The sequence below is a fragment of the Castor canadensis genome, chromosome 18 (genome assembly GCF_047511655.1).
Source record: "Castor canadensis chromosome 18, mCasCan1.hap1v2, whole genome shotgun sequence".
NCBI classification, from domain to species: domain Eukaryota; kingdom Metazoa; phylum Chordata; class Mammalia; order Rodentia; family Castoridae; genus Castor; species Castor canadensis.
This window is the reverse complement of record NC_133403.1, coordinates 34,300,843-34,314,118: the sequence shown is the minus strand read 5'-3', so window position 1 is coordinate 34,314,118 and position 13,276 is coordinate 34,300,843. Positions and strand designations below refer to the sequence as shown.

Sequence of the window (13,276 nt, the reverse complement as noted above, 5' to 3'; positions counted from 1 at the left end):
TCTGGGCTTGTGTTTGAGCACCAGAGAATAAGGCAGCAGGACTTTGCGTCATAAGGCCATGTGGTTGAGTTGGAGGACAGCATAGAGTAGAGCAAAGGACACCTCTGAGCAGATGAGCTGCAGACAGGCTAGAGACGAGCCCAGCTAGCAATGCGTGGGGCAGGTGTCCTTTGGCCATCACCAGTCACCACCCTTCCCCAAAACTTTGTCTCCATAGATACACCATGAGACAAATACATCTCGAAATCTGTCAAACTTCTGTATTTACCCATCTGTAAGTACATCTACAGGTGCATATGTGAGCCTTCACTTATAGCAGTGATGGTAGCCAACGTTTTTACACAGATGTTATTGTCATTTAAATAAGGTTTTAAGTGTCTAGGGATGGTGAGTGTAGGGTGAGTATGGAATCTTTCTGCCCCCTTGTGGCCATGCCTGCATATTACAGCAAAATACAGACCTCACATTAAATTCTACCAGCACCACACCCCCCCAAAAAAAGAAAGAAACAAAGAAAAATCGAGCTGGAGGGCAGAGGTTGAGGTCCCCTCAGTGCCTTTCCAAGCACTGCGCTAGGGCGGGGGCAGACTGAGTCATGGGAAGACAGTGACCATCTAGGGTCTGAAGGTTTGTCCCCCTTAGAGGGAGTAAGTCACATGATGAAGGGATTCTCCCCCTTGCTACATGGCTCTTTTGTGTACTTCAGCTCACAATCTAAAAAAAAAAATGTGTGCATTCTCAATTCCATCAAAACTGAGGCTCCGAAAAAAGCATAAAAGCAAGTTTTATATCCTGAACGTGCAGAAAGCCTCACCAAACCTGGACCAAGATGGCAGATGCAGATATGTATTCTGTAATACAATAATAACAATAGCTGAGATGGATGTGTTTCAAGTGCTTCCCTGGACTTCTTTAATGTCACAAAGCTCACACAAAGGCGATGCTTATTATCTCCATTGACAGACTAGGACACTAAAACTCAGAGAAGTTAGACCACCTGCCCAAGGTCACACAGTGATGGAGCTGGAGCTGGGGTTTGAACCCAGGCTGTCTTATCTCACTTTGGAGCTGTCCATTCCTTCATGGAAGGGTGCCCTCTGGTGGACACACTTATGAACTGCAGGCACATCACCCCAACCCCTGATGGTGACCTTGGACTCAGGTGCTTAGAGACTAAAGTAAGATTCCAACTTCAGGTAGCTGCAGGCCAGATAGACGCAAAGGAGCAAGTCCATGACCTTGGAGCCTCTGGGACCCAAAGGAGCCAAATGTCAAGTTCATCACCTCCAGACAGCCATCCAGTTCAGGGTGATAGGAAGTTCTGATTTTGCAGTTAGACATCTGAGCTTTTTAGACAAACTCAGTGTTCAAATATTGGCTCTGAATATTTTGAGGGGGGGATCATATCAGCCAAGCAAAAATGGTCTACCCATAAGATAGAGCCCAAGTGTAAAAGACTTGTTTCTACTTTATTTGGCCCACAAATGGCACTTGATAAATAAACAAATGGCTCCTGTAAGAAGTCCATGCAGTTACAATGCACATTATTATTCATATTGGGCCGTTCATCCCAGGGATATTTGTAAGAAACCTACTTTTGGCTCTCTGGCCATCCTGGGAGTGAAATAAGGGCACATGGGATTGTGCGGTGCCTGGCGTGCACGTGTAAGTGAAGTGGGGCGGTGGGTGGAAGAATGCGGGGCGCTCACATGTGGCATGGGACGTTAGATCTGCTGGAGTCAGGGGAGATTCCTGCCTTTGAGGACAAGGTCCAAAACAGGCAGAGGCTTCTACCAGCAGGGAGCTGCTGGAGTCAGGGCTCTTGGCTTTACAGGCAGGGGATACCTTTCCAGATCAGGGAGACCTCAGCCCAGAGAAATGAAGAAAGCACAGAGATTCCTACACGAATCCTCTGGCATCCAGAGCAGCTGGATTCTCCAGCTAGCCTGCCTTCTCTTTGGCTGAACACATGGATTCATCCCTGAGCCTCAGTTTCCCAGTCTGTACAATGGGGATAACAGTCACACCTGCTCAAAAAGTCATTGAAGGGAAAACAGTCTCAACACTGGACACCCTTCAGGTACAGCCTTAGTACAATGTCTGGCACCAAAGTCAATGATGAAGCTGGTTTTATTAGGAACGGCTCAGCCCCATCCTTGAAAGGACAATACCAGAGGGCAAGGAAATCTCACTGTTTCTGAGACCACAAGGGTGGGGTCCAACCTTGAGCTGGGGACCCAAAACATTGAGTGATCTGGCTTGGTTTTGCCACCAGAAACCTGTTACTTGCAAAGCATTCAACACTAACAACAGCAAGGGTGATGCTTACTGTGTGTCATGAGCTGAACATTTTATAGGATCCCCTCATTTTTATCACGCCAGCTACTTAGGAAGGCAGGACAATCATGACTCCCACTTAACACATGGGAAGACTGCTGCCCTAAGACTCTGCAATCCAATATGGCAGCCACTGGCCATGTTACCATTAAATATAATTAAAAATTCACTCCTTAGTCTCACACACACACACCACAAATCGGGTGCTCAGTGGCTGGTGGCTACTGCCTCAGATCAAACAAATATAAAATATTTCTACTGTAGCAAAAAGTCCCAATGGACAGGACTGGTCTAAGAGGTCGTGATTTGGCTAAAGTGACTCCACTGAGTGGCTGAACGAAGTTCTAACTGACTCTAGATCCGTGTCCTTAAGAATCCAGCACAGATGCATCAAAGATCCTGCCAGTCTTCTTCCAGTATATTTTTACTTCAGGCTCACTCTGTGCCAGGGACTGTGCTGTGCATGGCCAAAAGCCTGTCACCCAAGCAGCCACAAAGAGGTGGGTGTGAAAGGATAGGGTGAAGGGTACAGGGCAGCCTCTGGTCACCTCCAGGACTTCCTTGCGCACGTCGACAATCCGGAACCAGTGCCGGAGCTGGGGGAAGCCGTCTAGCTCGGCATTGCGCTCCTGTAGGGACACCTTCTTTTTGTAGGACAGCTGCCGGCTGAAGTAACTCACCAGCTTGCTCTGCAGAGACACAAAAAAGGACAAGGACACATCTCAGAGACACTGCCACAATAAGCAGAGGTGAGAACCCCTGCTACCTCTCCCCCAAGCCCCAGCTAACTCTGTATTTTAAAGACGTTGGTTAGACCACCCAGAGATCCAGTTTTCCACCTGCTGTGGTGTGGCTATGATTTGCATGTGTCCCCAAAGTTTCAAGTGCCAGAAAGCTTGGTCCCCAATGTAACAGTTCTGAGAGGCAGTGGATTCTTAAGAGGTAGGGCCGAGTGGAAGGTAATCAGGTCATTAGGACACCACTGTTGGCAAAGATTAACGTAGTTATCGCAGGAGCAAGCTAGTTCTCTTGCGAGTGGGTTGTTTAAAAGCTAGGTAACCCCACATGCTTGGTCCTCTTGATAAGAAGCCAGTTCCCTCTCCACTTCTGCATCATGTTATCAAACACCCAGTGCCATGTCATTTGAGCCTTCTGGCCACCAGAATGAAAAGCCAAATAAATTTTCTTTATAAAGTACCCGGTCTCTGGTAGTTTGTCACAGTAACACAAAAATGTATGAAGATACCACTCATCTTTCCTCCTTGATGGAAAAGATGGGTAAGCAGGCAGGACCCAACATTTTGCTGGACTGGGGATGGTGCCACTTTGGTAGAGGGCCTTCTGACTGTACGCTTACATTTCAATGGCACATATCCCTGACCCCACAATTCCACTTCTAGAAACTCAATCTAGAGCCACACATCTTGTTGCAAAGTAACCCTTGTGTCCAAGGGTCTTGCTTACAGTTCTGTTTGTGACAGCAAAGTATTGCAAACCCCCTGTGGTCATCAGTAGGAAACTCATCGGATAATTGATGCTACAGCCACACAAAGCAATGCTACCCATCTGTAAGACAGAATGACAAAGTGTGCTGCATACTGATAAGCACGGTTTCCAAGGTATGCTGATAAATAAAAATAGATCCCTTCCCTTTCCCATGGAAACCTTCCTGGTCCTCTAGAGAAGGGGCGAGGGGCAACTGGGGGGGGGGGGAGAAGTATTTTATTTAAGCTCTCCTGTGCTATTTGACTCATGCACAAGTATTCACGAATTAACAAATACTTTTCAAAAGAGACAGTTTGGATCCTTGTTTCTGGGAGGATTTCTAAGAAATACAAAAGGAGTGTTTTTATGGCTGGTTCTGTAAAAATGAACACTACTTACAAAAGAAAGGCAATTCACGTGTGTCTGAGTATAAAAAGAAGTGAAAGATGTGGAAAGGTAAACTTCCAGCTCCTGACTTAGGAAGAGGAGACTCTTTGGGGCTTAGGGCATTGAGCGTATTTACATATAATTTTTGCATTGTCTTAATGGTTTCCCAAAATATCTGATTATCTGTGTGGTTTTAAACATATTTAGAAAAGATAATTATGGGACAGAATTAAAAGTCCTTAGACACGCAGGTGCCTGTGGCATTTCAAAGCACTGCCAGGCAACATCTATCAGAAACACAGTTCTGGATGCTAGGGTGACAAGTCTTACAGCCCCCAGGTGACTGATGGGTATCTGTTGCTTCTCCTTGGCTGCTGTCCCATTCCCCTGTTTCTGAAAACAGCATTTCAGCTTCCTTTGAGGAATGTCCCTTCTTGGGCTCACAGTCCATATGGCCCAGGTGAGACCAGTCTCCCACCCCAACACCACTGGGTTGCAGGATGGACAGGTGGCCCAAGCCTGGCCAAACAGCCATGTTTGGATCAAGAATAACAAGTGATTCAGGTGAGCCACTGAGAACAATGCCAGGACATCTGAGCACCCAGGACACAGCCTCTACTTCCTGCTGGAATTACCCAGGACTGCCAGGACCATCCCCAGGCCATCTGGGAACCTTCTGAGACAGAAATGCATTGCTGACCACACCCACTGGCAGCTGAGCCCTGGAGTGAACAGGGCACCAGATGTCCCCAGACTCTGCAGTGACAAATTTATTTGCAACAAATTCTCTCTTTCCTCCTTCCCTCACTCACTTCTTTCCTTCATTCCTTCCTTCTTTCCCTGTCTTCCTATCTCTCCTTCCTTACTTGCCTTGCTTAAGCTGCAGTGAACTGGGTGTTTGTCCCTAAAACCTCCTTTGCCAGGGGGAAAGTTAAAGAGCCCCCCCCCCCCCCCCCGCCAAACACACACACACCTCAAGGGAAATCTTGACATCCAGGGCACACTGGTCTCCTCTGGCTACTGTTACAAATGGCCACAGATTTAGTGGCTTAAAACAACACAAATTCAATCCCCAGCAGTTTTGGAGATCAAAAATCTGAAGCAAGTCTCACTGGAATACAATCCAGGTCTCAGGGCCCTGTGCCCACTGCATGCTCGGGGGAGGATCTGTTTCTGGCTTTCTCAGTGTCCAGAAGCAAAATGCATTCATTCCTTGGCTTCTGGCTCCCTCCACTTATCACTCCAGCCTCCTGACTCCATTGGCACCTCTCCCCAACTCCCTTATGGTGACCTTGGGCCACTGGATCCCTAGGATTACGTCCTCATCTCAAAATTCTTCCTCACATCTGCAAAGCCCCCTTTTGTCATGGGAAGTCACGTACTGACAGCTTCAGAGTTTAGGACGATGATACCTTTGGGGGCCACGATTCAGCCTCCCACTCCTGGGCACTTACCCTAGCAAGTGGACTAACTGAGTCTTTACCGACTCTTGCTGCTCTAGTTGGGGCTTAAGCATTCCTCAAAGGCCCGTGGGTTAAAGGCATGGTCCCCAGCTTGGTGTCATTGGAAGACGGTGGAACCTTTAAGAGGCCCACTGGGAGGTTTTAGGTCATTGTGGGTGGGCCACTGAAGGGGACGGTAGGAGGCTGGACCCTTCCTCTCTTTCACTTCCTGGCCACCACAAGGTAGACAGCTTCCTCCACCACGAGCTCCCGCCATGATGTGCTACCCTGCCACAGGCCCAAAACAGCAGGGCCCAATGACCATGGACTAAAACCTCCAAAACTCAAGTCCAAATAAACCTATCCTCTTTTTAAGTTGCTTGAATCGGGTATTTTGTTACAGTATTGTAATGTTCACTAACACACCATGGGACAAGAGTGTCCTAGGATCTTGATAGTCAGAGAAGGGATGAGAAACGACTCTGAGCTTTCAGGGCTCAAGCGCAATCACAGAAAAAGATGCGCAAACCAATCAGAACAGATGAGGGTCAGAGTTCATGACTCAAGGTCACACAGGTGTGGGAGAAGCCTGGAGACAAAACCAACTGCTACACAGAATCTCAACCACGGCCCGCTCAGTATGTGTTCTGTGTTCAAATTCACTGCCAACATTTAAAAATAAGAATATTCCACATCAAACCCACAAATGTCAGGCTTCTTTTGAGGACCTGGCCACGCAGGCTTGTGTTCCAGGCTGGAGAGCCTGGGCCGCCTTAGAAGGAGTGTGTGCTGTCAGTTCACCATACTCCCCACCATGCCCTCTCACAGCCCTGCCTCTGAGGCCAGGCAGGACCAACCATCTATCAACACACTAGCACTGGGGTAGCCACAAGAAGAAAGGAAATGGTTTCTTTCATAAGTATTTCTACTTAAGACAAGAAGGCTGAGGACATGCAGTAGTGTAAGGATTATTTCTGAAATCTCTCTGGAACTTTCTTCATAAAAAGCGACAGAACCAAAGGACAACAAATGTAAAAATATATGCACTACTGTGTAGGAACCCCAAAATACAAGCCCCCCACTGACAGCTATAAAACCTATATGGTATCCATGTAGGGGGCCTGGGGGATCTTAGGGACTTGAAAAAAGGCCAACCCCAATGAGCCCTGGAAAAGATGACAGCCGATTTGAGAATAGCAGTAGAAACCAGGAGTTTCACCCACTGCAGTAGCAACACTGAAGAGAAACAGCAAAAGAAGGACTGCAGGAGAGGAACAGAGATCCAGGTCCTCTGAGAGCAGGCCGCCATATTTCTGAGCAGGAGATAAACACAGTAAGGGATGTCTGTGGGGTCAGAAACACATCCTAAGCCACGCCTCCTTCTAAACAGTTAGGAAAATTAATTTTTCATAAAAGCGAGTATCTAAAAAGGACACGATGGCTTTTTAATATGTGGAGCCGAGTTCTCCTCTCCTTAGGTGAGGGCTGGGGTAATACATTTATAGGTAAAATGCCAGTGCAAAAATGCCACTGAACAATGAGCAGACACCTAAAGAACGAAGGACAAGAGTGAGAAACAGGTCACACTTAGGGAAGGCACTAACGGGAGGGGGAGAGGAAAAGGAGGAAGTTGAGGTAAATATGGCTGATGTACTTTCTGCACAAGAATGAGTACAGAACATTCAAACCTGTTCATCCTAAGAAACCCAAAATCTCCATACGAAGGAGCCTAAGGCAGAAAGGAGGAAAAGGGAGGAATGAGCCAATGTGGGTTAGCATGCACACATACATGGAAATGTCACAGTGAAACTCTCTGTACGGCTATCTTAAACAAACAAAATGGAGAAGAGGAAGGTAAACAGGTCCTGTCTGGGGGACTGGTACCAGTGGAGGGGCGAGGATATGAGGAAAGGGTGTGGGAAGTGAATATGGTGGAATATTAGGTACTCGTGTAGGCAAATGGAAAAATGAGACCTGTTGAAACTATTCTAAGAAGGGGGAGGGGATAAAGGAGAATGATGGAGGGGTGAATCTAAGATATGTAAGCACTTTTGTAAATGTCACAATGTACCCCCAGTACAACTGTATAATATGCTCATAAGTCAATAAGAGAAAAAGAAACCAGGGCTGGGCTTAGTGACAAAAAGAATACGGTGAAAGTGGAGACTAGGTCCACAAGGCACTGCAGTTTCCTCTGCCTCCATTCTGTCTTGGACCATTCCCTCTGGGGGAGACCAGCTGCCCATGCCTGGAAGAGGTTTGGTTGGCTCTGGAGAGACCCCATGTGGTGAGGAACTGAGGTCCCCAGTCAACAGCCATCTTAGTCAAGCTGGCACCTGACAGCAGCCCTGGTCAACATCTCTACTGCAACCCTGAGCCACGACCACCCAGCTGTGGCGCCTGACATCCTGGCTCACACAGATGTGACAAAAAACGGTTTTGTTTAAGTTGCTGTGTTTTAAGGTGATTTGTTAAAACAGCCATAGGGAAAAAAAATACAAAGATCAAGTTCTATTCAAAGTTATAATGAGAAGAAAGAGCAGGGCTGCATTCCTGTAGGTACTTCAGGCTTGCCAGAAAGATCCACTCACAAAGCAAAACAAACCTGTAGCCTACTATGTCACAGCTCTGTAAGAGACATTAAGAAAATGATCTGACAACAGAAAAACAAAATTGGAATGAGAACAATTTAAAAATGAGGCATCAACTTAGAAAGGGGTTAGAGAAATAAAAGGAAATTTTTATGCACTGAGATATAAAGGTAAAAAGTAAAGCCAGGCGCAATGGCTCACGCCTATAATCCTAGCTACTTGGGAGGCTGAGAACAGGAAGATCATGGTTCAAGGGCAGCCCAGGCAAATGGTTTACAAGACCCCCATTTCCTAAAAAAACAGAGCAAAATGGACTACAGGTGTGACTCAAGCAGTAGAGTACCTGATTTGCAAGCGTGAAATTCTGAGTTCAAACTGCAGTCCTACCAAAAAAAAAAAAAAAAAGTAAGGACACTTTTATAAATCAGAAATAAATGAACTCTACACAAGGAAATTGGCAGAGCCATGTGGGGACAACCCCACAAGGACAGTGGCCAAGCAAGGCACTGCTCTGTGCAGCTGAGAGATTAGGTAAGCACAGGTGCAGCAAGTAAACAAGTACATTGAGGGTTATTTCTGCAGGACACGTGTGCGGGAAGGGGAAAGGCTCATGAAGACCCTGTGAGATTGGACTGGGATTAGAAGTGCTGGTCACCAGCATGCACACAGAAAAGTGAATTGATGGGAACGATACAGATACACACATGTCACACACATACACACGGTGCCTACGCTGTCCCCTGAGGGGACTGGAAGCAATGCCACCTAAGCACCCCTAGGGCCAGGCCTCAGTCTACAAATATCACTTTCCATGCAGAGGAACCAATGCTCTCTGGAGAAACAGCTGATTGCAGGGCTGAGGCAGGCAATTAATAAGAGCCTGGAATTTTTTGTTGTGCCAGGAAGTAAGGAAGAGTCCAATGATGGGCAAGTGTCAGAAGTACCAGCAGGTCAGATGCTATTCATTCAGAAACAAATCAGAAGAAAAACAACTTATTCTTTTGGATATTTTCTATCCATCCTGAAAAAGTGAGATGCTAAATGAAAACTATTCCAGGTACATTAGTTTCTATCATGGGATTCTGTCCTACCATTGCAATGGGACAGAGGTTTAGCAAGAATGGCTGGGGTCAGGCGCTGAGGCTCACATCTATAATTCCAGCTACTCAGGAGGCAGAGATTGGGAGGCTCAAGTTTCAAGGCCAGTCTGGGAAAAAACTATCAAGAACCCTGTCTCAATCAATAAGCCATTGTGTGTTGGCACACGCCTGTGATCCCAGCTACACGGGAGGCATAGGTAGGAGGATCTCAGTCTGAGGACAACAGGGGCAAAAGTGTGACCCTCTCTGAAAAACAACTAAAGCAAAAAGGGCTGGGGACATGGCTTAAGTGGTAGAGTGCCTGCTTAGCAAGAGCAAGGCTCTGAGTTCCAATTCCAGTACCTCATAAGCAAATAAAATAATAAAAGAATGTCTGGTAACTTTCATCCTACTTGTAAACTAGATAAAATCAATTTTAATTTAAAAGCCATTTTTACATTTTAATTATGTGACTAAATGTCCTCAAAAGTCTTGGTAAACTTTTTCTAAAGGTAGAGAGAGTTGATTATGTTAAAACTCAAAATTTCGCATGGAAACAGGGGACTGACTCCATCTCTATTTTTAAAGACAATTCATTTATGTGATTTCTTTGGCACTTATATAAATAAATCACAATGAACTTTAAAATGTATCAGATGCAGAATTTAGAAACATGTACCTTTAAGAGGATGGTGGTGAACCCAAAAAGGTAAGTTCTGGCCTACATTAGCTTGCAAGGGCTGCTGTGACAGTGACCTATAGATCAGGTGACTTCAACCTCAGACATGCTCTGTCTCACGATACTGGAGGGAGGTGTGGTGGCTAACCTTGAGCGACAACAGGACTGGATTGAGAAATGCCTAGGACACTAGTAAAGCCACCTCTGGGTGTGTCTACAGGGATATTTCCAGAGAAACAGCCTTGGCTAAGGTGGGGAGGACCCACCTGAAATGTAGGTGGTGCCACCAATAGGCTGGAGCCAGGTGTAATAAAAGCACTCCCTCTCACTCTCCCACCTCATCTCTCTCTCTCTCTCTCTCTCTCTCTCTCTCTCTCTCTCTCTCTCTCTCTCTCTCCCCTCTCTCTCTCTCTCTCTCTCCTCCTTTTCCTCTTCTTCCTCTTCCTCCTCCTCTTCTCCTCTCTCCTCTCTCTCTCTCTCTCTCTCTCTCTCTCCACGATCGACTGAAAACTCTGAAACTCTGAGCAAAACAAATCCTTCCTCCCTCAGTTGTTTTCTCATACATTTTGTTCCAGTGACAAACACAGCAGGAGTCAGAGTTAAGGAGGGGCAGAGCCCTGGCCCTCTGACATGCAACAAGGGTCTGCTCCAGTCCCCTCTCCTAGCTGTCACATCCCTTGTCCCTGTGTGCCTGTGTCTGGATTTCCCCATCTTATAAGGACACTGATCACAATTGATTAGGTGCCCATGGTACTCCAGTATGCACTTAACTAAGTATATCTACGATGACCCTATTTCTAAGCAAGATCACATCATGAGTGTTTAAGACATCCACATTTGAGTGGGGGGAGAGGGGGGCCACAATTCAAACCATGGCCTGGACCACTGAGAGACACCAAGCAAGAATGAATCAATGGCCACCATTATTTGACCATTCTTCTGGAATATATAGCACTCATCACTCATCCTAGCTTCAGAGACATGGCTGTTTCCCCATCCTGAGAAGCAAGTGGCCACATGGGGCCAGGCCTGTGAATGGCAGTGAAGCAAACAGTTTAAAAGGTCACCAGTGTAGGTGAACTTTGTTATGTTTTGTCCCATGATTGCAACTATTTCAAATAGGGGGCTCTCCGCTTCCTCTCCTCTCTCTCCTTGGCATTACAATTTTATCAACCATTGCCTTCAGCATTCTGTGTGCAAGGGGAGAAACACACACCTGCTTTTGCCTAAATCTTAGGGTTTGAGCCCCTCCAACGCCAGTTGCCTTTAATCTTGAACTTGTCAGTGGATTCTCAAACTCTACATACAGGAACTCCCTCAACTCTGCATTGGAGTCACACATTGAGAAGCCAGAAAGAGCAAAATTGATTTAATCTCTGGGTCAGATTCTGACCTTCCAGTCACATGTAGCTAAATGAATACCTGGAATGTGTCTTGTTTAACTAAGGAAGAAGCGTTTTTTCATGTTATTTTTTACTAAGTAATTTAGTTGAAGTTTAAAAATGGAAGTAGTGACAAATTTTCTTCTATTAAATGTTAGCCTATTGTTTTGAGAAAACAATACTAAATTAAGTCAGTCATAGTGACACATGCCTGTAGTCCCAGCCACCTGGGAGGTTGAAGCAAAAGAATTGTTTGACATTTCCTCTAAAGTCAGGAACGAGACAAGGGTACCCACACTCCCCACTCCTATTCAACAGAGTCCTGGAATTCTAAGCCAGAGCAGTAAGGCAAGAAAAAGAAATAAAAGGAATACAAATAGGTAAAGAAACATTCAAAGTATTTCTATTTGCAGATGACATGATTCTGTACCTCAAAGATCCAAAAAACTCCACCCAAATACTCCTAAACATCATAAACAGCTTCAGCAGGACACAGAATCAACTTACAAAAATCAGTAGCCTTTCTATACACCAATATTCCTTGTCAACAAATTGACAAAGAATACAGGAAAACAATTCCATTTACAATAGCCTCAAAAAAAATCAAATCCTAGGAATAAACTTAACAAATGATGTGAACGAACTCTACAAGGAAAACTACAAACCTCTGAAGAAAGAGATTGAGGAAGACTATAGAAAGTGGAGAGATCTCCCATGCTCATGGATTGGTAGAATCAACATAGTAAAAATGTCTATACTCCCAAAAGCAATCTACATGTTTAATGCAATTCCCATCAAAATTCCAATGACATTCATTAAAGAGATTGAAAAATCCACTCTAAAGTTCATTTGGAAATACAAGAGATCACAAATAGCCAAGGCAATACTCAGCAAAAAGAGCAATGCTGGAGGTATCACAATACCTGACTTCAAACTATATTACAAAGCAATAGTAATAAAAACAGCATGGTACTGGCACAAAAACAGATATGAAGACCAGTGGAACAGAATAAAAGACCTGGATATCAATCCACACAGCTATGCCCACCTTATTTTTGACAAAGGTGCCAAAAACCTCTGATGGAGAAAAGACAGCCTCTTCAACAAATGTTGCTGGGAAAGTGGTTATCCGTCTGCAATTGGAGAACATCATTCTGAGTGAGGTTAGCCTGGCTCAAAAGACCAAAAATCGTATGTTCTCCCTCATATGTGGACATTAGATCAAGGGCAAACACAACAATGGGATTGGACTATGAGCACATGATAAAAGCGAGAGCACACAAGGGAGGGGTGAGGATAGGTAAGACACCTAAAAAACTAGCTAGCATTTGTTGCCCTTAACGCAGAGAAACTAAAGCAGATACCTTAAAGCAACTGAGGCCAATAGGAAAAGGGGACCAGGAACTAGAGAAAAGGTTAGATCAAAAAGAATTAACCTAGAAGGTAACACACATGTACAGGAAATTAATGTGAGTCAATGCCCTGTATAGCTATCCTTATCTCAACCAGCAAAACCCCTTGTTCCTTCCTATTATTGCTTATACTCTCTCTACAACAAAATTAGAGATAAGGGCAAAATAGTTTCTGCTGGGTATTGAGGGGGGGAGCGGGAGGGGGCGGAGTGGGTGGTAAGGGAGGGGGTGGGGTCAGGGGGGAGAAATGAACCAAGCCTTGTATGCACACATGAATAATAAAAGAAAAATGAAAAAAAAAAAATAAATAAATAAAATTTTTAAAAAGTGAAAAAAAAAAAAAAAAAAAAAGAAACTGAAACTAGATCCATGTTTATCACCCTGTGACAACTCAAAATGGATTAAGGATCTTAGTATCAGACCTGAAACCTTGGAGTTAGTACAGGAAAGAGCAGCCCAAAAGCAAAAGGTATAGACAAGGA

At 45.1% G+C, this 13,276-nt stretch overlaps 1 protein-coding gene across 1 annotated transcript in view; it reads right to left on the bottom strand.

Moving 5' to 3' along the window:
• The window catches only part of Ksr2 (kinase suppressor of ras 2), a 279,590-nt gene that overhangs the window by 179,057 nt on the left and 87,257 nt on the right, over positions 1-13,276 (bottom strand). The window contains exon 2 of the mRNA XM_074060825.1: positions 2,886-3,026. Coding sequence (XP_073916926.1) covers positions 2,886-3,026 — 141 coding nt within the window. The remainder of the gene's footprint in view (positions 1-2,885; positions 3,027-13,276) is intronic.